Raw genomic sequence first — 24361 nt, forward strand, 5'->3', positions numbered from 1 at the left:
AGTTGCATAGCAAGGAATCGAAAGATGCAAACCGCAAAATATTCGGATACTTCCTTCTCGAGATATTCTTGAGTATACGGGCTCTCTTTAGGCGCAACCGCTAGCCCCTTCTCCTAAACAGCGCCGGTCTCGGCACCGGCTAGGGGGTGACTTAATGACGCGATTGTAGCTCAGACTTTAAGTTCCGGCCCGGCAAATTTGGTATGGTTGGAAAGGTTGCATAGCAAGGAATTGAAAGGTGCAAACCGCAAAATATTCAGATACTTCCTTCTCGAGATATTCTTGAGTATACGGGCTCTCTTTAGGCGCAACCGCTAGCCCCTTCTCCTAAACACCAACGGTCACGGCACCTGGTAGGAGGTGACATAATGACGCGACTGTAGCTTAGACTTTAAGTTCCGGCCCCGCAAACTTGGTATGGTTGGAAAGGTTGCATAGCAAGAAATTGAAAGGTGCAAACCGCAAAATATTCAGATACTTCCTTCTCGAGATATTCTTGAGTATACGGGCTCTCTTTAGGCGCAACCGGTAGCCCCTTCTCCTAAACATCGCCGGTCACGGCGACGGGTAGGCGATGACTTAATGACGAGACTGTAGCTTAGACTTTAAGTTCCTGCCCGGCAAACTTGGTATGGTTGGAAAGGTTGCATAGCAAGGAATCGAAATGTGCAAACCGCAAAATATTCAAATACTTCCTTCTCGAGATATTCTTGAGTATACGGGCTCTCTTTAGGCGCAACCGCTAGCCTCTTCTTCTAAACAGCGCCGGTCACGGCACTGGGTAGGGTTGACTTAATGAAGCGACTGTAGCTTAGACTTTAAGTTCCAGCCCCGCAAACTTGGTATGGTTGGAAAGGTTGCATAGCAAGGAATTGAAAGGTGCAACTCGCAAAAAATTCAGATACTTCCTTCTCGAGATATTCTTGAGTATACGGGCTCTCTTTAGGCGCAACCGCTAGCCCCTTCTCCTAAACACCACCGGTCACGGCACCTGGTAGGAGGTGACTTAATGACGCGACTGTAGCTTAGACTTTAAGTTCCGGCCCCGCAAACTTGGTATGGTTGGAAAGGTTGCATAGCAAGAAATTGAAAGGTGCAAACCGCAAAATATTCGGATACTTCCTTCTCGAGATATTCTTGAGTATAAGCGCTCTCTTTAGGCGCAGCCGCTAGCCCCTTCTCCTAAACACCGCCGGTCACGGCACCTGGTAGGAGGTGACTTAATGACGCGACTGTAGCTTAGACTTTAAGTTCCGGCCAGGCAAACTTGGTATGGTTGGAAAGGTTGCATAGCAAGGAATTGAAAGGTGCAACTCGCAAAAAATTCAGATACTTCCTTCTCGAGATATTCTTGAGTATACGGGCTCTCTTTAGGCGCAACCGCTAGCCCCTTCTCCTAAACACCACCGGTCACGGCACCTGGTAGGAGGTGACTTAATGACGCGACTGTAGCTTAGACTTTAAGTTCCGGCCCCGCAAACTTGGTATGGTTGGAAAGGTTGCATAGCAAGAAATTGAAAGGTGCAAACCGCAAAATATTCGGATACTTCCTTCTCGAGATATTCTTGAGTATACGGGCACTCTTTAGGCGCAACCGCTAGCCCCTTCTCCTAAACACCGCCGGTCACGGCACCGGCTAGGGGGTGACTTAATGACGCGATTGTAGCTTAGACTTTAAGTTCCAGCCCCGCAAACTTGGTATGGTTGGAAAGGTTGCATAGCAAGGAATTGAAAGGTGCAACTCGCAAAATATTCAGATACTTCCTTCTCGAGATATTCTTGAGTATACGGGCTCTCTTTAGGCGCAACCGCTAGCCCCTTCTTCTAAACACCACCGGTCACGGCACCTGGTAGGAGGTGACTTAATGACGCGACTGTAGCTTAGACTTTAAGTTCCGGCCCCGCAAACTTGGTATGGTTGGAAAGGTTGCATAGCAAGAAATTGAAAGGTACAAACCGCAAAATACTCGGATACTTCCTTCTCGAGATATTCTTGAGTATACGCGCTCTCTTTAGGCGCAGCCGCTATCCCCTTCTCCTAAACACCACCGGTCACGGCACCTGGTAGGAGGTGACTTAATGACGCGACTGTAGCTTAGACTTTAAGTTCCGGCCACGCAAACTTGGTATGGTTGGAAAGGTTGCATAGCAAGAAATTGAAAGGTGCAAACCGCAAAATATTCGGATACTTCCTTCTCGAGATATTCTTGAGTATACGGGCTCTCTTTAGGCGCAACCGCTAGCCCCTTCTCCTAAACACCGCCGGTCTTGGCACCGGGTAGGGGGTCACTTAATGACGCGATTGTAGCTTAGACTTTAAGTTCCGGCCCGACAAATTTGGTATGGTTGGAAAGGTTGCATAGCAAGGAATTGAAAGGTGCAAACCGCAAAATATTCAGATACTTCCTTCTCGAGATATTCTTGAGTATACGGGCTCTCTTTAAGCGCAACCGCTAGCCCCTTCTCATAAACACCACCGGTCACGGCACCTGGTAGGAGGTGACATAATGACGCGACTGTAGCTTAGACTTTAAGTTCCGGCCCGGCAAACTGGTATGATTGGAAAGGTTGCATAGCAAGAAAGTGAAAGGTGCAAACCGCTCAATATTCGGATACTTCCGTCTCGAGATATTCTTGAGTATAAGCGCTCTCTTTAGGCGCAGCCGCTAGCCCCTTCTCCTAAACACCGCCGGTCACGGCACCTGGTAGGAGGTGACTTAATGACGCGACTGTAGCTTAGACTTTAAGTTCCGGCCAGGCAAACTTGGTATGATTGGAAAGGTCGCATAGCAAGGAATTGAAAGGTGCAAACCGCGAAATATTCGGATACTGTGCTTCTCGAGATATTCTTGAGTATACGGGCTCTCTTTAGGCCCAGCCGCTGGCCCATTCTCCTAAACACCGACGGTCACGGCACCGGGTGACTTAATGACGCGACTGTAGCTTAGATTTAAGGTTCCAGCCCCGCAAACTTGGTATGGTTGGAAAAGTTGCATAGCAAGGAATCGAAATGTGCAAACCGCAAAATATTCGGATACTTCCTTCTCGAGATATTCTTGAGTATACGGGCACTCTTTAGGCGCAACCGCTAGCCCCTTCTCCTAAACACCGCCGGTCACGGCACCGGCTAGGGGGTGACTTAATGACGCGATTGTAGCTTAGACTTTAAGTTCCAGCCCCGCAAACTTGGTATGGTTGGAAAGGTTGCATAGCAAGGAATTGAAAGGTGCAACTCGCAAAATATTCAGATACTTCCTTCTCGAGATATTCTTGAGTATACGGGCTCTCTTTAGGCGCAGCCGCTAGCCCCTTCTCCTAAACACCACCGGTCACGGCACCGGGTAGGAGGTTACTTGATGACGCGACTGTAGCTTAGACTTTAAGTTCCGGCCCCGCAAACTTGGTATGGTTAGAAAGGTTGCATAGCAAGGAATTGAAAGGTGCAAACCGCAAAATATCCGGATACTTCCTTCTCGAGATATTCTTGAGTATACGGGCTCTCTTTAGGCGCAACCGCTAGCCTCTTCTTCTAAACACCGCCGGTCGCGGCACCGGGTATGGTTGACTTAATGAAGCGACTCTAGCTTAGATTTTAAGTTCCGGCCCCGCAAACTTGGTATGGTTGGAAAGGTTGCATAGCAAGGAATTGAAAGGTGCAAACCGCAAAATATTCGGATACTTCCTTCTCGAGATATTCTTGAGTATACGGGCTCTCTTTAGGCGCAACCGCTAGCCCCTTCTTCTAAACACCGCCGGTCACGGCACCGGGTAGGGTTGACTTAATGAAGCGACTGTAGCTTAGGCTTTAAGTACCTGCCCCGCAAATTTGGTATGGTTGGAAAGGTTGCATAGCAAGGAATTGAAAGGTGCAACTCGCAAAATATTCGGATACTTCCTTCTCGAGATATTCTTGAGTATACGGGCTCTCTTTAGGCGCAGCCGCTGGCCCCTTCTCCTAAACACCGCCGGTCACGGCACCGGGTAGGGGGTGACTTAATGACGCGACTGTAGCTTAGATTTAAAGTTTCGGCCCCGCAAACTTGGTATGGTTTGAAAGATTGCATAGCAAGGAATTGAAAGGTGCAAACCGCAAAATATTCGGATACTTCCTTCTCGAGATATTCTTGAGTATACGGGCTCTCTTTAGGCGCAACCGCTAGCCCCTTCTCCTAAACACCGCCGGTCACGGCACCGGGTAGGGTTGACTTAATGACACGATTGTAGCTTAGACTTTAAGTTCCGGCCCGCAAACTTGGTATGGTTGGAAAGGTTGCATAGCAAGGAATCGAAAGGTGCAAATCGCAAAATATTTGAATACTTCCTTCTCGAGATATTCTTGAGTATACGGGCTCTCTTTAGGCGCAGCAGATAGCCCCTTCTCCTAAACACCGCCGGTCACGGCACCGGGTAGGGGGTGACTTAATGACGCGACTGTAGCTTAGACTTAAAGTTCCGGGCCCGCAAACTTGGTATGGATGGAAAGGTTGCTAGTCAGTCCCTCAAATGACGTCATGAAAAGCAAGATGGCGGCAGTTTTGACCGTCGGGATATTTTGCGCTGGTCAGAAAGTTAAAAAAATAGACTTTTGGACACTTGAGATAGCAGGCTGCTGTGTGGGGTGAGTTCTTATGACCTGGAATGTTCACGGATGAGATTATGACACCCTGAACTTGCTAACTTTTACATTATCGCCTATGCAGATTTCTATTAGTGGTAACTGCTCTTAATTGTGGTAGCAGAACACAGTTTTCGGCCTATGAGGATTTCTATAGTTAAGGGCATCAAGGTGACTAGCTTCAACGCATTGAAAAATATAAACAGAATCCAAAATAATAAAGGAAAATCCATTTTATTCCTTTTTTTTCGACGTGATAATCAGAAAACGAAGTCTGAATTTCTTTGAAAATCAAGTCATTTTGGATTGGAATGCAATATTTGAAGAGACTCAAGTCCCAGGAATATTGACTTGTGGGGGCGATTGCCCCGTACAAAGTCTGAATTGTCCAGTCATCTCGTCTTGATTTCATCAGAGTGAAGAAGACTTGGGGGGCGATCGCCCTGTCAGGACTTGGGGGCGATCGCCCTGTCAGGACTTGGGGGGCGATCGCCCTGTAGCTTTCAGGACTTGGGGGCGATCGCCCTGCCAGTACTTCGGGGCGATCGCCCTGTCAGTGCTTGGGGCGATTGCCTTGTCAGTGCTTGGGGCGATCGCCCTGCCAGGGCTTGGGGGCGATCGCCCTGTCAGGATTCGGGGGCGATCGCCCTGTCAGGATTTGGGGGCGATCGCCCTGTCAGTCCTTGCAGTACCTGGGGGCGATCGCCCTGACAGGACAATCGCCCGTGGTGGGCCAGTATGGGGCGACTGCCCCTACTAGGGAAAATAAAAGTACATGACAAGTAGATTTTGCACAAATATTTTGTCAACCTGTTGAATGGATCACAAAAGAACTACTCAATTGAATAAGACGTTACAGCGTAGTCATCAATCATACCTGTTTATGATACTTAGCTCCTTGAATTATGATGATCAATTTTGAACTACATCGATATCTTTCACAAGGTAGGCGTATTCCTTTCATACATACATGACAAGGTGTGTTGAAAAGCAGACAATACATATCTTACTCTTCTTGGCAATATCAAATGATGATAATTTTCGTAGACGCTATCAGTAAATACGTGGTGCATTTATAAGCTGTGACTATTAAAAGCGGCTGGAAAGAGAAATAGGCCAAATAGACAGATATTGCAGTTTGCCGACCTGAGCAAAATGTACTCCTATAACGGACAAACCCCTCTTGCATGTTATCCGTCTATTTGGCCGATTTCTTAACTTTCCAGCCACCCCAGGAGTAAAGGATGATAAAAGGAAACGTTAAAACAGTTTGTGTTCGTCTAACACATGAAACTAATGATTATACTCAAAACTGCGTTCTACATAAAAGTAATGGCCCGTTTCTATATTTCGTTAGCTGAATCACACTTGTATTTTTAAGTCGGGGCGAGGGCCGGCAAAGGTGTCATTACCTGTTCCCTCGCCCCTTACACTTCTGTGTTGAATCTTAATAAACAAATAAACTTGTAAGTTGGATATGGTTCAGTCGATCAGTGGTTAATCCTGGTTGCAGCCAGTGTCTTGTGAATCTAGTTGTTATGTTCAAATTCCATGTCCTTCGGTACGCTCTCAATTCTGGCTACATCTTGCAGCTGCTTCTTCCATCAGCGCGAGCGAAACTAGACCATACTTGCTCACTACGTATACCTCTCCTAGTCCTTTCCATCCGTGATATTCTCTGAGCAGCAACCTGTAGCCAATGAATGAATGAATGGATGAAGAATGACACTGTATCCCACACATAAAATAAATAGAAAGCCTAAGGTAAGTGTGAAGCAGACACAGACACGTTGCATATTGTATAGTATGACATAAATACATACATAATATACATACAACAATGGACTACTTATATGCCAGAAGGGCTAAAATTCACAGATTGACAGCTGAGGAAAGCAGTCACAAAAGCATATCCGACAAACGGAATTAAGATATGGAGCAGGCAGGAGACATGTTCCTTAGAAACATTTGATCAAAACAGTCAAAAGAAACTGTCATTTCTCTTAATCTGGTCAGAAAGTAGAATAGGGATTTGCTACATAGATGCAGGAGTAAGTGATTTCATTTTTTCTCTGATGTACAGACGGTAAATATTTGTTCAGCTACCCTATTTTCTTGACAATCTCTTGACTAAACTGACATGTCTTAGACAACTAAGTGTTACCCGTTAACTGCAGGTTCAGAAAGATTGGAATCTGTCTTTACGGATATTAATTTATTATTAATACAGGGATCAACAAAGGTAATGACTTGATTTTGTTTGAAGCAACGCACATTTCACGCTGTAACAATGTAAAAAAGACAATTCAAAACCTTGCATTGCTAGGCAGAGCCATATGCATGAAAAATATATTGTGCCTTTGCACACTGTCAAACTATATTACTACTATATAATACTAGCAAAGGAACGGCACGATCGCAGGAAACATTGAAATAAAGAAACAATGGATATGAATAGTTAAGAGGCTATGACAGTACATGGAATAGAGAATGGTCAAAGTCGCCTTCTATCTAGTCTATGCATAATGTTATTAACTGTGGTCTTGGTAAAGATCTTACCTCATTCCTCCCATTAGACAGCTTTCCAGACGACTTTCGCCGACTCTAAGGGATCAGAAGATGTCTCATAACGGACCTGAATAAGATTGTGGTGAGAACATGGATACAGTAAGTCCATAAAATCCGTGGCGCTTCTAACAATGTGTTTTCATAACAAGTCACCATTTCTGTTAACTCCTAAGGTCCCATTACATCCGACAAAATCTGAAAAGAAAGAAGCGGTCTGAAACAGCCCTCCAATTGCTTATCAAGGGTGTACTTTTGGAATACCAAAATCGGATATGCTTGAGTTGAAGTTACAAGCCACAATATATTGAAAAACAAAAAAAATACTGTCGGCGTATCGTCTTCTCACGCCCTCTTTGAAATGCCCCTCTGCGGAGGTCACAGAACTGCAGCCGGCTCACGCTAGAAAGGCAGTTGCGTAATGGGGCGCATTTATACACAAAATAGACTTTCACAATCCAAACCATGCAGTCTCAGAGTCGACACCTTCCGTGACCACGTAGCACAGGTTATATCTGGCTGCCCCTCAAATAAGGCTTTTTACCTCTCCTTCAACAAGTTTATCCGTACTATTTTATGTACCCGCGTCATACACCCCGGGGTTCGCCCACTAATACTGTGTTCTGCTACCTTGTACTGCTATACGCCCTTTCGTAGGTCCAAATGCGCCTACGCCGGTCAAAGTTTAAGGTCATCAGATATCAGATACTAGCACTATCATGATTATCATCATCATGCTTCTGTATTGCAGATCCTTGCAGGCCATTCCCAACATTTATGGTATCACCAAAATTGAGACTGCTTTCGCCGTGGATCACGCCGGCGGGCGGACCATTACGACCCCTCCAAACAATTGGACCATGCTGCACGATGTTACCGTGGGTATTGACGTTAGCCTAAAGATGGTATCTCACTGCACTTGGGGCACCGGTACGGCACTGCGGGGTTCAGCGAATTTCAAAGATAAAGAACGAACTGCGTTTTGTTTTTGTTGTCTTTTAATTCATGCTTTTTACATATTACGCAATACCTAATTTAAAAAAAAAATCGGTGAAAAATAACACAACAGTGCCACAGTGAACAAACCCCGCAGTGCCACACCAGTGCCCTGAGTGCAGTGAGATTCCACCTTTAGTTACCTCTTTATATGGTGTTTACAGCCACGTAGCTATGCCGTAATTTAGACTCAGTCAAGTTTACAGGCACGTGCAATTACGAAACAAATTTCCCTTAGATTCTACCCCAGCAGACATGTTTTTGCCTAGTGTGTATTTATATAGATCACATGATCATGGTCACACATATAAGAATCACTAAGCGTTGTGAACGACAGGTGGAGAACTGGACCTTCCTACTGCACAAATCTTTATATAGCAGGGGCATCACTTCACGAGCGACCACATATAATCACAGCAAGCAACACTTACTTTGTTTTGTAATAAAACTCATGTCAAATAACTAGAAAGGACATTTGCATTTAGATAGTGTCTACCCTAACCTTGCCTACCAAACTACTGTCCTGTTATTTTTTCCTCAAACACTTCGATAAACATGGTGACCAGACCCTGAGATCAACTTTTTGTCCTGCCATTTGGTATACAATGTAATTGAAAATTACAGGGTCTCTACTGTTTTACCAGTAACCGTGGTTACAGTCGTCTGATCTAGGTCATTGACTCTTTTAAACGGAAGACGAGGAAGACACGCAACAAAATCAAGAACTAATACTACTCACCGCTTGGCTTCTTGTGTTCTTCTGCTGGAGTATTCTTATCCATGATCACCATGGCGCAGCGATGTCTTGATAACCGTGGCACTCTATCGATAGATACTTTCTCGCACACCGAGGACTTTCCCGCCAAATATGTGTAGCACTGCACAACAAAGAAAGGTGGGTGAGGCCGGGCGACAGCGAGTACACTATGACTCGAGTCTTGCAAATGTAGATTGCTGTGCTTGTATGACATTAACGGAAGGATGTTAAACTACTGGGTACTGACCGACCGGGGTCTCCTGTACAGACTGCCACTGGTTGTGAAAGATTCTGTTGCTATAAAAGTCTCTCTGTCTGGTATATCTCTGTCAACACTGGGTGTCCGCGGCTTCTCACGACGTATAACTTTGTGAAAACTTCTGGTTGTCTTACTTCGTCAAAATTGTCTCAATTGGTGCCTTGTAGGTATCCAAGGATAGTTGCTAATCTTCTGCTGAGTCGATATCAAGTCGATGGGCCGTTAAAGTGCCACAAATTCTGAATTTTGAGGAACGGAGTCACACAGCGATCAAAAAGTCGCCGCCATCTTGGAACGTACCACTTCTTAAATTGGCCTTCTTCGTGAGTGTCTGTCCACTGACTATCCTCCTTTTTGCAAAACATGATCGTGATTTTGACAGGAATAGTTGGCTAGAATGTGTAAGAACATCATTAGCTAGGGAATATAATTTTTGTCCAACTTCCTTCAAAGCTAAGCCCTGACATTTGCATTTCTCTCAGGTCGAGAGGGCTGATCTAGATATTCCCAGACGAGACGGCGACTCCATTCGACTCTGGGTACAAGCCTATGACGTCATCGGAAACTTTGTGCAAGAAGAGGTCATAGTTCACGTGGATTCCAGCCCACCTGTGGTGGAGAACTTCTGGCTCAACAGACACGGTGTACCATCGCTGGCGGTTCACCACTCTTCCGATCTGTTCACAATGAGGTGAGATGATCATAAACAATATAGCCTGGGTACCACCCCATTACAACTTGGGCTTCCTTATACACTCTGAATGTTAATATTGAACAATGAAAGCTAGAGAACAATGCATGTTTCTCTGCAATTTCCAAGCTTTAGGGGGAATTGAGAAATAGAACTGCGACGATTTTAGCTATTTTGTAAAATATGGTATCTAGATCCCAGATGTTTCGACAGTCAATCACCTTTTCTTGATAAGCCACAATGCTGTAAAACTTTAGCGTTGAGAAAATCATTATGAAAATACTTGTGAATATAGATTCTATAAGCTTGCTTAAGCACAAGCATACATGTATTTCGGAGCCATAGTTGTATTCACTCTATGCTTTAATGACACGGCTTTACAATAAGCCTTCTGGGGCCTTCAACTTTGACGTATTACCCAGAATTACTGACACCCGCGCGTGCGTGGTAACTAGTGTGAGACGGCTTATACATGCAAACATGTGCTGACTGTGATGTCAAATGACTCTAACTGTTCACAATCAACAGGTTTGAATTTGAGGCATTTGATGACCACAGCGGTCTGCACAGCATTCGTTGGAAGCTACAAGACTTCCTAAATGGTTCCACAGTGCACGGGGAGGGGCAAGTAGCTGTCAGAAGACCCTCTGTACGTTTTCCCTAACTAGAATGAACCCATTATTGCAAAAACGCTTACTTGCAAACCTTAATACTTTTTCTTTATCACCATCAATTACGTTAATCTGCAAAGTACATCTGGCGAGTCTTAGACTTGTTATACAGTTATACAGAAATCAGTCGTATACAAATCAAATAATTAAATGTTCCTCGGTTACTCTGTTGTAGGAATCCAAATGTAATCGAATCAAATCTATCACCAGGTAAACAATGAACAAATGCATAGACTTGAGTGATACGAGTCTCATAGTTGCGACATATACAGATTGGAAGAGATTTTTACACTTATTGTGTATATGAGGGCCTTATTTTTTTAGTCAATTAGAAACTTATATAATTCCTCGCTGGATACTGTTCCAAATTTTACATACAAATTTCATAATTACTGTTTTCCTTGTTTTGACAGGCCCTATATCCTGAGTGCGATCCGCCACACTGCACCTGCATTCCCAAGGACAACGAGTGCTACTTCCGTAACTACGAGATTGTGCCCGATCTCAACAAGATGGACATTCCAGTCGGGTCACATGATCATGATTACGTCTTTGTTGTCACGGCAACCAACAATGCCATGCTAATGACGACAGTAACATTTCAGGTTAGTAGTAAGGTTTTATAAATTCAGAATTTACTTATTTTGAATATTACAGTTGTATCCAAGGACCGAAAACGTGTTATTTACAAATTTACACTTTTAACCACCAACATGGCGGATGCCACATCTCGACGACCTTCAAGGTATCTCGCTGCACTTGGGTCACGGGTGCGGCACTGCGGAGTTTGTGGATTAGTCAACGAATTTCAGAGATAAAGAACAATTTTCTTACGCTTTGTGTACTTCATGGTCTTCTAAGTCATACTTTTACGTATTACGAAATACATGTACTTGAAAAAAACTGCGAAAATAACACAACAGTGCCGAAGTGAACGAACCTCGCAGTGCCGCACCGGTGCCCCAAGTGCAGTTAGATACCACCTTAACACATCTACCATGTCAGGTGACTGTGGATGAGAGTCCACCAACGACTGGACACGTTCAAGACGCGCTACCAGGACAGAGGGACCTGGACTTCCAACAGGACCTACAGCTGCACGCCTGGTGGGACGGCTTCTTCGATCGGGAGAGCGGCGTACAGTTCTACCAGTACGCCTTCGCTAACAGGTGTCTGGGGCAGGACGAGTTCGGCATCCCTCGGCCACAGCATGTAATGATGATGATTTATACCGTTATATATGTTTTCTGGTTGAAGTTCTGTGAACAATTGTATGTTATAACGTTTCAAGTAGCTCGTTTTATAACTTTACACAAGAAACATTGTATCTATTATATTTCTGATTCTAGTTTTTTTTATCACTGTATATGTAAGCACAGGTGTGACAGCGATCTCGGGGGGCGAGATCACTAGCGTTTTCGCCCCCCTTTAGCGTTTTCGCCCCCCCCCCCCCCCCAAGAGCAGCTGGTTACTACATATTACAGGTGCGCTACCTAGCGCGCTACCTGGTACTATACTGCACCTGGGGAGTAACGTATATGGTGTGTTACCTGGTACCTATATGGCACCTTATTACCGTACCGTAAGATGTCATACCTCGAAAGTCGATACTATATTGTTCGATGCAAACATGACATTGAAATGAAAAAGACAATTTTTGCAGCTGAGGTGGCATAAAAACAGTGCTACTGCGAACGTATAAATCAACACCGTCTATGGTACGGAATACGTCAGCTATAGGTTTACAATTTGTCACAGTGTTTTCTTTCCTGTGCTGGAAACATTTCCAAAGCACTAACAAAAACACACGTGAATAATAGTTTCTCATTATAAACACTATCTACGCGCAAGTTGATATAGCTGTTGCTAAATGCTACACAAACACTGGTAAAGTACCAGTCTTAACAAACACGGGTAAATGCATCAGTTCCTAAATACTAGAAAAAACAGTCATGTTGGAGGTGAAGATATCCCTTGGCCAGGTGCATATACCAAAATGTGCGTTATTCTAATTAGTACCTAATATTTGCATAATTAATAAAGACATTACATAGTTCTTTTGTGGTCACTTCATGGTAGAGACTTCATATTGGAGATATATAGGTTGCTTGAGGATAGGTGAATACAATGAAATACATCTTATGTCAAGACTCAGGTATATGCAATAATGGGAATACAAGGGACCCAACCCTCCTTGTCTGAAACAAGTTCAACTATCTTATCACCATGTAATTACGTTAATATTGATACTATGAATGGAGTTATGTATCAAACTCGTGTACTTATATCATTCTGAAACTGCATTTTGTGATTTATACCAATCAACTTCTAAAATGTCATGTAAACCCGTTTTTTTGGGGGGGGGGCGAAATCGCTAAAGGGGGTGAGGTAGGGGGGGGCGAGATCACTAGCCGGGGAGGGCGAGATCGCTAGTGATTTCGCCCCCGGAGGGGGGGGGGCGAGATCGCTGTCACACCTGATGTAAAATAACACAAGAATCTATATCGTTATTTCTGCAATGATGTTTATTATTTGGTTGGGTCATGACATAACAGAGAAACTCACAGGTGCAAGACCAGTATGAAACAGTGTTAGATACATGTATCGTCATTATCATGAGATTTACGTTGGTTGCTTGCTACTTCTTTGCAAGATTCTTATCATAAATTTGGTTTGTCATTTGAGGTGCACAATACGACTGATAAGTTTGGTACGTGGACTGCACCTGTAGCTGGTACGTACTTCTGTACCGTCGTGGCTTACAATCCAGCCCTCACACCATCTTCGCCTGTCTGCTCTGACGGTATCACTGTGGATATCTCTCCGCCTTCCGTTCGTCACATCAAGATCTCGGGATTTCGCGCGAGACCTGGGATGGTGATCGACTCTGAAGAAAAGGTTTGGATCGTGGATGAAAACGGTGAACGAGAGATTGTGATTGACCCACCAGAAAGTTGTAGGTATGTGCTAAAATAAATCACAAAGTGTCTAGTCATGCTTCCGAATTCAAGCTGTTAGCTTTATCACAATGTGCGATCCTTGGTTACCTTACGGAACCACATCAAAGGATTAAGATGCGACCGACATTTATCATTTAAAGTAAAGCATGTGTACCACATGTTAATATAGTTTTTATTTCTCTTTTTGTGAGGATCTTCGTATCCTAAACATTTTTATTTACTATGATATTTTACTTCAGGAATGCCAGCAGAAGAGTTGACGATATAGAACTGTTGCCAATTGCCGAACCTCCGTACGGACGTAACACTACGTCACTTAACTGCACACAGCTTGGACCACTCCCTGAAGTGGGCTACTTACCAGTAGAGAATCACGTACGTAAGGATGTTTGAGTGTATCAGAACGTTAACTTGTAAACAAGAGAACAAGAGAAACAGGAATGCTGAATGTAGTTTTTGTACGGATACAGCACAGTGTGAGCGTGTGTGTGTGTGTGTGTGTGTGTGTGTGTGTGTGTGTGTGTGTGTGTGTGTATGTGTGTATGTGTTAATTTGTGTGTGTGTGTGTGTATGTGTGTGTGTGTGTGTATGTGTGTGTGTGTGTGTGTGTTTGTGTGTGTGTGTACGCTTAGGAATACTATATCTCAATATGGATATGGATTCGTTACTAATGATATTGGCAGACATTACCCCAAAATGATTTTGGGCTCCTTAGCGGCTTCCTTTGGAATAGCTTTAATATCTCTCTTTTCGACCTTGATATTCTTGGTGTAACTCTTGTTCCTTGTAATTTCATTATGCTACAGTTACACATCCAATGGGACGGCTGGGATGACGAAAGTGGCATAGCTGACTATGAGGTTGGCCTTGCCAGTACCAGGTCAGCTTCGGTCTCTCCTGATATGCACACTTTCGTATCTACCAAGTCCCACACGGAGCTTATCCTGCATCACCCAAACCTGGCGCAAGGGGCGCTGTTTTACATCGTCATCCGGGCAACAAATAGGGCTCTTCTTTCTGCTTTGAAGGTACGGAGAATATTCAAGACCTATGTACAAACACAATTACCAAGCATGATACATGTATAGCACTTTTTTAATGCATGGATAACTTAGATATAAATGATGACAACTTTTCAAAAATAGCTCATAAATCACCGAGCTCAAGGTATAAACGATGAGACCCGAACCTCCAGGACCTCCAATGTGTATCATTTCTTCTCATTAGATGACATGCTTATCAAGTTATCATGATAAGGAGTCAAGTGTTAATTTTGCCCTTTGTGCCTCTATATGGCAGGTATTTGGTCCCATAACTGTTGACGTCACACCGCCAGTGATTGAAACATCTGTCAACGTGACTCACGCTACATCAAACAATGAAGACTTCCTAGTAGCAACGTGGTCCGAAGGCTCAATCTACGACCCTGAAGACACAGCGAAACTAGAACTGGAAGCAGCGGTTGGTGAGTTTCACATTTTGTGGTTCCGTCGTGATACCATGCAGCAAAAATTAAGTAAGCTGTATTCACGAAATAAGGTAGATTGATTCCAGAACCCTTCTGTATGATTGGTTTCAGTACCCTCCTGGCATAGATAAAAAAAACAGCCAATCAGAGATACAGTAAACTGTACTGACGAAATATGATAGCAGGATTCTACAGTCCGCATGTGCTCACTCGGGGCAATTGGGGCTTAGGTCTCATTTCCGAAACGGGGCCCGGCCGGGATGTTTACGGAATTCCCGGAAACAAAACAAAAATAAAAGTGTTAACCCAGGAATATACACAAAGTATGCTCCTGAATAATTTTGGTAACGTTCAGTCAGAGTGGGTTGTTTTTTGCCTTCTTATATTTTTCGCTTCCGAAAGCTACCCGGCCGGGTCCCGGGTTGGGAATTGGGACCTAGGCCAAAGCGCCGAATGGCAGCTCTACCGACCCTTGCAAATCCCCCTCCAATTATAGGTTTCTCGCTAGTCAGTCGACTCCTGGCAACCAGGAGAGACTTTCTTCGAATCCGGCGCTACACGTAGATGAAATACTGATATACATGAATGCCATTTTTAATGGTATAATTTGACGAATATAGAGTCCATTCCAAGACACCATGCGGATGTTTGTGGCCATTGTTTAGAATTGATTTTAAAGTTTTGTAATTATATGTCTAGGACATTTGATACTTCAGAAATATTTGTAACACTGTTTCAACTTTATAAATATTTCCCTGGTCCTGTAAAACTTTGGAAATATTCATCGTGTGGAATTGGATACTTCTAATGGTTTCTAAATAATGATAACAGCATTCTACCATTATTTACCATTTTCTACCATTTTTTGTAAATGGTTCAGTGGGCTGGGAAGATAGCAATTCACACATCCTTGCAAAGTATGGTTGGGTGCCATGCAACAATGGCCCACCACAAAGGATCCACCAGTGCCCAGCAGTGAAATCTAAAAATATACAGATACAACAATGGGGCTTACTTTTATGGGGGCAATAAACTAATTTAACCATTTGGCGAGGTTTACCATTTTTTTTTGTAAATATTTGTAAACATCAAATAATCACACGGAGGTTTCACAATTATTCTAGATAAAGATATTTTTGTACAGTTACTTTCAAAATGTTTCTAAAATATTCAAAGGAATTCAAATAAATGAGTACTTTCTCAGTCAATTTTTTAAAAATAATTTAATTATTGTGGGTCGGATATTCTTTTATTCAAAATAATTCAGACTAATTATAAATATCGCCTAAATACCCTCATGGTGTCTTGGAATGGACTCTATATGTAACAATGAGATAATTGCATTTTAGGTCATCTTTCGGGGTCTGCCGAACTGTTTACATTTTCACCTGTCGAGTCAAGCACTCTTTGCCCCACTACGACTCCGCCATCTTGCGTGAGCCTTCCCGTCAGCAATTTCGAGTGGCATCTCCATGGTAACCATGTCTATTACGTCACGGTGAGGGTAACCAACTCTGCCGGTCTGACGTCATCTGTGACGTCGATGCCTTATCACCATAATGTTGAGCTGCCGTCCGTGGGAGTAGTATTTGAGTTGGCAGAGTCAAGTGCGACAGATGCACTGCAGGTAACTAAAATTCACAATCATTTCTATAATAAACAAATAAATATGTGTCCAAACTGACTCCAAAGTGAATTGGTATTAGGTATTATGACTTGTAAGCTACAGGTCCTAAAAATTTCCAATTTCCTCAAATTCACGGACCAACAGGAACCTTTCTCTTAAAATCACGGAACCCGCAAAATCTGGGGATTTTCGTCTTCATCAAGAAATTAATCAATAAAATCAAGCTGTCCAGATATTGCCAACACCAATACAAGCATTTGAATGATATCTTGTTACATTAAAAACTTGTGACACTTGCAAATACGTAGGGATGGAACATCTAGTTTTTGTAGCTTTTGGTTGGCCTTTTATTCAGTAGTTGACTATAGTAAACATCTGTATCGTACTTGGCTGTCTACCTTTCATCATTGTAAATGCATGATCGATCGTTTTCAGAACCCTCCTGACATAGATCACCAAACCAGCCAATCAGAGATCAGATGTCGATGGTTCGGCTTCGCGCATGCCTACCAGGACATCAGCTATTTGGCCGGTGTTGGCAGTGCTCCTGGTTTGGATGACGTGGTGCCTCTGGAGTTCATTGGATCATCTACGTCACACGTCTTCACTGGACTTAATCTTGCACATTTCCAGGTGAGGCTTCAAGCTTAACTGGAAATCTTTACTTTCTTATGAGTCTAATGAAACAATATGTTTGCGCTGATGATCCCATCTGCCAATTAAGGACACTGTCCAGCCGCACTTCAATACAATCCCCGTGGCATGTTGTCCATCAGTTGAGCAAGTGCAGGTTTGCCCCAGTGGGGAAGATACCCACAGCACGCATACAGCACCTTCAAGATATGATGATGAGTTGGTCAATTTTTTTTAGAATGATTACCTGGAAACTGGCTCGCACCAAATAAAGTGAGCTCTTGAATAACAATCATGATAAAGGCTCAGCAATTTGGTACTTAAGACTATGTACCACTGTGACATGAAATGGTGAATATAAAAACAACGGCAACGTAAAAAAACTACAGGTATAGTTGCTCATTACTTTTGGCAAGTGACCTTACAGAACGGAAACTTGAGAATAGAGTCTAGTAGTACGTATGATGTACCAGTAAACCTACACATTTCGTGTCCATCTGTTTTCTGTAGTGGTTTCACGTCACCGTTGTAGCGAGAACAGAGTCCGGGGAAGTGAACTCCACGTCAGACGGGGTGGCGGTGCTACCGTTGGATGGAGAGTTAGTTGGAGCCAGAGTATATGATGGATCCTGCTATTCTCCCAGTAAGCTCTGACATGAACTCTGTACATTTTCACTGACCACGATTACATGTATATAATGGAATAGAAAGCATAATCACGTTATAGACGTGGCATGCCAGCTTTGCATTGACGGGCGCGACCTCCGTATTCCATTTTGAAATGTACATGTATTTTCTAAACATGCAAATGGCGAAACAACAGATTGAAATTACATTTCCATTTAACCACGAGATAGATATTTGGAAATCGAAATGTACTGATGCCATATTAGATAAACATGCTACCAACTACGTGTTTTTAAACAATCGAACTTTTAACTCGCCTAATTTACTTCTGGTGTTTTTTGCCTTCCTCAGAGAAACTTACCCTCGGTAATTCCCATGACTTCAAAATTGAGACAGAAAGTTTTATTGCATAGGTAATGATGTAATAATCGCTGCAATGCGAATGGCCCATTTTATTTTTTTCAAATTCACAGAAAAACCTTTTTTCAGATCTGTTCAACGAGTCACAATTCACACATGCGTCGGTGCCATTTCCTGGGTCATGTGCAGACGACATCAACTTCCAAGTGTCAACGACAACCTTGCATACGTTTTGGAGCGTTCCGGGGTCAACCGGAGAGTTCGTGACGTCCGTCCGATGGTCTTTGGAGAGAGAGCAGTCGCTTGGAGGGTAAAATCGTCTTGTGTTATCATTTGTAAATTGTAAACCTTACTGGATATGAATAGACATACCCTTTTTACACACACAGTGGTTTATTTCCAGCGACGTTTCAATGACCGTCTGTCATCTTCTTCGGAGCAATTCTGACCGGTTCACATTGTACTGCAGCTGTAGGTGTCGCTTTTTACAGATGCGGTCACAAAAGCAAATTATTCATATATATATACAGGGATTGTTTGCGATATTTACAATTCAGTTCCAAGTATAAAGGAGTGTTATGTACAAATACATAGCAGTTGTTAATCAAACAAATGAATCAACGTTAACAGCCAGTGCAACAAGTTTGTCTATTACTTAAGAATGTGGTCCAGAACGTGACTGAGTCAATAACTTGACAAGTATAAAGGCTTCATTAACACATTCGAGGCATATGTTGTGACAAAGGCTGACAATCCCCAAAAATTATGTATCTTATTATAAACCTTTTATTTTACTTCATTTTTCTAGATCTAACATAACATGGGAGGTTGTACGAACGCTTCAAGGCGTCCCAAACAACGGCTTCCATGTAGCTACAGAGTTACAGCTGTCGCCAGGTGCACGGTACCGTGCGTCTCTACACTTCTGCCACCAGGCCGGCTGCTTCAAACCTGTTGCATCCGATGGATTCTGGGTAATACCGGAACCACCTGTGCCGAACGAAATACAAAGTATAGAGTATAACGAATTAAACTTGTCGCTCGCTTTTTCTTGGAGAGAATTTGTCACTAGAGAGCTGATTGGAAACGAGATACTGCAAACAATGGCTATGGATATCTACGAGTGGACACTCTCTGTGACAAGGAGGGAAAATTCGGCACTGGGCACCATCTTGTATCCATGGCAGCCAGTCATAGACTTGAGAAGATCAGGACAGGATGTAAGTGCTTCCCCACTCACGCCGATAAGTTATGATTGCAACTAAATATCTGCTATAATTGTTACCTTTATGAGAGTACTGTACGCAGACAACTTTAATGTTCCTTTTTTAAAACTTCTGGACGGTCCCAAAATTATTATTTTTTCTTTTCAAGAGTTCGTCTACCTATTCCATTTTCAACTAGCACCATGCTAATTTAATCATAGGGTAAAAAGATACAAAAAGCTACTTATGTTGGGCCATGCTTGCACTTGATAATATAACGTTATATCATCAACATGCTAAGAGACGTCTGTGAAGTGATTCATTTACCCTTCACTAAAAATGCCTGCATTTTTCCTATACCCATACAGGGAAAGTAGCAGGCTATAAATAATCATTTTCATGAAGCCTCCTTTTGAGTTCCAAACTTAGATCCTTTATCATTAGTGTGACCTCAATTTAAAAATAAGTATCTATTCAGATCCAGATAACAGCTACTGTAAACCTCCCCAACCGTATGGACTTCACCACATGTATAAAACTCCTTCTGCGCGGAAAGAACAAGGCGGGGCTTTACTCCGTGACGTCACGGGAAATTTACGACTGTGACGATCCTGGGTCCATCAGTGTCCGGGATCCGGTTGTCTTTGACGCTGTTCCAGACTTCAACGCAACATTGGCTGTACACAGGTGTGTTACCATCTTAGGTGTGCCCGGTATCTAACTATTTACTTCTACTTTGCGAGGTTTCCTCAGTCATACTTGAGTGGCCTGACGAATGATTCACCGTATGCTTCGCAGCATCCTACGCCAGTCCTGCCCACTTACGTTTCAGTTCGTCTGTTTCTTTGCATCATCATTTTGGCGTCAGCAATCACATTATTTTGAAACCTCTCCTCATTCCTCCTTATGATTTGCCCTGACCATCTAACCACCTGATCTGCTGTTCACTACCATTTCCTGAATATTTGCTATCCTTGACTGATGCAGTATACTGCTATTATATTATACTTACACGATGAAACCATCTGATACAAAGAATTTTCTGTAGACAGTGGTGATGGACTACCATAAATCCAACAACACAGCGTGGATCAGGTGTTTTCTAGAATGAATATTACGACTAGAACTCAGATTGCCTATCTGACAAATTTAAAGAAGAATGGAAATGATAACCTTCTTGGCGAAAATTGGTCATCAAGTTGTATATGTTGCTTACTCACGTCTGTTACAATGTGGTAATTGGTTAAACAATTTCACCAAAAAGAGTAATACTACTTGTAACTCGCAAACTTGTCCTTGTTGTAGGCTTTTGTTGAGTGACACTGAACTCTAGTTTACTTTGCTATGTACAGTGGCATCTCTTTGTCCACAAACGAGTTTTGGACAGTCCCAGATGAAGACTTCACCCGTTCCGAGGATACCCTCTCCGCTGTCTGGCCAGCCTTGAGACACGGACATTACTATTGGAAGGTTCTCTCCGGGGATGCCATTGAGCGCTGGTCGTACCATAGACACGAGAATGAGCTCAACTATCACTCCTTCCGCTGCGATGAACCGGAAAGCCTCAAATGTGGTCAAACTAAGGTAGGGAATTCCTGCAAAAGAACTAAAACAAGAGTCTTTTATGCTTTCATATTCCTACCAGCAAACCTTCAAAAATGAGGTGCTTCTTTTAACCAAATGTAAGTCGACGTCGGTAATCAACTTTTTTTCTTATAATTGTTGCAAGCTGCCCATTGTTGTGTAAAACAGTCTTTGATATTTCCTTGTGCATATCAAAAAGATTGCAGTAAAGAGTTCTATATAGTAAATAGTCATGTCAGTCTAAATATAGATATAAATTGATTGATTGATTGATTGATTGATTGATTGATTGATTGATTGATTAGAACGTTGTTGTTTTTGCTTGCAGGACAACTTTGTCAACGTCAGAGGACTAGAGCTACAGTATGGCCATTGTTACTTTGTCTGCATTTTTGCCGAAGAAACTACGTTGGTGTATGAAACGTTTGAACAGGTGGCAGAGGAAGTTTCCGTTTGTTCAAATGGAGTCGTTGTGGACCATGACCAACCAGTTCCTGGAGAAGTACATATTGGATGGGGGAATGAAAAGTACCAAGTAAGTGTTATACTTATAAGTCTATTACACCTGTCATGCACTATAGGTAGGAATGTTCCGTTCCACTTGAACTACGTCCATAGGCCTTGTACAATGCACTTTTAAGTACGTTATGTTAACAGAAACAGTGTTCCACAAACTCCAATACGATATGTCAAAAGGGGCCAAGTAGACATACTGACAAAGTATTGCTCTTTTTTCTCGGAGATTTTTATTGCTTCAACGTACCTACCAGCACTATTATATGCGTCTTACAGTTTTAGCTTGCGTTGATAAGCTGCTGTGTATTTCATTACCTCCATGAAATGTAATGGAGGTTATATTTTACCCTGCGTTTGTGTGTGTGTGTGTCTGTCTGTCTGTCAACAAGATAACTCAAGAACGGCTTTATGGATTAGTTTCATATTTAGTGTGTTGGTGGGATGTGACGAAAGCTAGAAGTGATTAGATTTTGGGCCCCCCTAGCGACTTTCCTTGGTACTGCAGCGCCACTTCCGGTTTTGCTATCTCCTGTTCTGAACAAGATATGGTCCCAATTTTTGAGTGTTAGATAGCTCTTGTGCTCAGGAATAAGTGACATAAGTTTTGGCCCCCTAGCGTCTGGTTTTGGGATAGCAGGGGCATTTTTGTCAGAAACTTCTTAAGTGGATAACTCAAGAAGGAAACAATGGATTTTCATGATTTTTGGTATGTAGGTACCTTAGACAAAGATAAAATACAAATTATGCAAAATTAGATGACATTTGCATAATTAATGAGCTTATTCTATCATAGCAGTTTTTTAATGTATCTCTTGTACCGGACATGATATGGTTTTGATATTTGGGTGGTAGATAGCTTCCAACGTCATGGCAAAGTGGGGCAAGTTTCAGCCCCCTAACAATTAATTGTGGAACTGCAGGGGTGTTTTTGTCAAGACACTCCAAAGAGGATAACTATAGAAATGAATGATGGATTGCCATCATTTTTGGCATGCAGGTAGCTTAGGCAAAGATGTTTATAATGATATGCATTTTATGCAAATGAGGACTTAATTTGCATAATTAATGAGGAAATTGTACAATTCCATTGTTTTCAATAGCTGAACTTAAGTAAATGTAACACATGTAATTTATGATAGGCGAGAGATAAGCAGATACCAAATATGTAAATGAGGAACTGATTTGCATAATATATACAGAAATAGCAAATCCACATAATGACTAATATTGGGAATTTCATAATTGTGACATGTGCACGTTAGTCAATAATGAACATCACCATACATAAATTATGTAAATGGTAGTCATTTGCATGGAATTTACAAAAGCTCTAAATTTTCATGGAGGTATGAGGTCGCCGAACTCTATTTATTAAGTGTCATTATCTTTTGTTAATACATTGTATAGATTATGTATTTCATGGTAGAAATCGCCATCTTTACATTCATTTCATTCTAATGTTGTAAATTTTGTAACGGTTGGTAAAATTCAGTATTCATGGTGTGCCATTCTTTAGACGTCCACTACAGAGTTGCCCATTATCTGGGAGTCCTTCAGAGATGTGGAAGTACACGGAAACACAGGCCATCACCACACGGGGGTAATGAAGTACGAGTATGCCATAGGTATGTGCTACTTTTCTATAGGCCCAATAAACGTTCAAACTAAGTATGATGTAATAAATGACTAATAAACTAGTTGACGTACCAACTACTAAGTATCTAATACCTGTTGAGAGAAAAAGAAATAATCATACCTTACTTATAGAGTGGTCCTTGTTGCCACCAAGTACAGTGCAGGCATCCTCACCTGACAGGTTTAAACAACGCTTACAGCGAGATGTACAAAGTTGTAAAAAGTTACAGGTAGTTCATCTCAAGTAAATTAAAAACAACCCATCTTGTTGTTTCAGGGACCTCGCCAGGTTTGATGGATGTCCGTCAGTACGTGGATGCCGGACTGACCAATCACGCTGTCGCTCGTGGATTATTGCTTCAGAGTGGGCACACGTACTACGTCACTGTTAGAGGTGGGTTACGTCATCAGTTCAGCACAACAATTTCCGTAATTCTATTTCTTTGAGTTAGATTTTAAACATGTATTTTTTTTCTTCCAGCTACTGATCACGTTGGTCTTCAAACAATTGCAACGTCAGCAGGTATAACGATCGACACGACGCCACCTTCTATCACAGACACTCGTATTGACGTGGGAGGGCGTTACCTGCTGTCTAAAGACGTCGTTTCAGTCAACTGGGAGGGGCTTTTCTTTGATCTGCAGAGTGGTAAGTTTCAGAAAACCAGTCAAAGTAAAAGCAAAACTGTTAAAATTTAAATGATCTTAGTTCTGTACTAATTGTATCTGATTACTACCAATGAAGAATCAAAATCCCAGTCACTCACTAACTTCAGTGTAGAAATTATCATAATTAACAGCAGTATTTTTCATAACTTGTTAAAACTGTCGGATAATGTGAATAAAGTCACGCACACTCCCTTTTTGGCTGTAGGAGTAAAGGAGTACGCGTGGTGTATTGGATCACAGCCAGGGCATGATGACGTCATACCGTACCTTGACGTCGGCCCAGAGGAGCAGGCTTCATCCGATCCCGGCAGCAGCCTAGGGCTTCATGAGGGGTACACCTACTTTGTGACAGTCAAGGTCTTTTTTTCTTAGTATCTTTTTTTTATGTTCATCTATTTACCAACCTAGTCCTTTGACCTCCAGATCGTCGGGGGACAAGATAGCCATGAAGATAGAGAGTTACCTCCAGGCTCGTCTTTCCCTTGCCAGGGTCAGCCTTTTCTGTAGAATGAGGAAGGTCAAT

At 42.6% G+C, this 24361-nt stretch overlaps 1 protein-coding gene and 1 long non-coding RNA gene across 2 annotated transcripts in view; one reads left to right on the forward strand and one right to left on the reverse strand.

The window, feature by feature from the left end:
- LOC118404968 overlaps positions 1-24361 on the forward strand; it is a 62933-nt gene that overhangs the window by 25621 nt on the left and 12951 nt on the right. The window contains exons 15-35 of the mRNA XM_035804367.1: positions 7932-8058; positions 9675-9883; positions 10412-10532; positions 10968-11159; positions 11560-11766; positions 13240-13514; positions 13754-13889; positions 14321-14542; positions 14814-14979; positions 16332-16609; positions 17045-17242; positions 17753-17885; positions 18359-18539; positions 19038-19449; positions 19913-20121; positions 20787-21018; positions 21347-21553; positions 23051-23159; positions 23447-23563; positions 23651-23818; positions 24044-24195. Of these exons, the coding sequence (XP_035660260.1) occupies positions 7932-8058; positions 9675-9883; positions 10412-10532; positions 10968-11159; positions 11560-11766; positions 13240-13514; positions 13754-13889; positions 14321-14542; positions 14814-14979; positions 16332-16609; positions 17045-17242; positions 17753-17885; positions 18359-18539; positions 19038-19449; positions 19913-20121; positions 20787-21018; positions 21347-21553; positions 23051-23159; positions 23447-23563; positions 23651-23818; positions 24044-24195 (4051 nt within the window). The remainder of the gene's footprint in view (positions 1-7931; positions 8059-9674; positions 9884-10411; positions 10533-10967; positions 11160-11559; positions 11767-13239; positions 13515-13753; positions 13890-14320; positions 14543-14813; positions 14980-16331; positions 16610-17044; positions 17243-17752; positions 17886-18358; positions 18540-19037; positions 19450-19912; positions 20122-20786; positions 21019-21346; positions 21554-23050; positions 23160-23446; positions 23564-23650; positions 23819-24043; positions 24196-24361) is intronic.
- On the reverse strand, positions 5399-7270 carry LOC118404653. The gene is made up of 2 exons (XR_004829786.1): positions 7175-7270; positions 5399-6305 (listed from the first exon to the last, which is right to left on the reverse strand). It is a non-coding gene; the product is annotated as an uncharacterized LOC118404653 (long non-coding RNA).

This window comes from Branchiostoma floridae, chromosome 17 (assembly GCF_000003815.2).
Source record: "Branchiostoma floridae strain S238N-H82 chromosome 17, Bfl_VNyyK, whole genome shotgun sequence".
NCBI lineage: Eukaryota > Metazoa > Chordata > Leptocardii > Amphioxiformes > Branchiostomatidae > Branchiostoma > Branchiostoma floridae.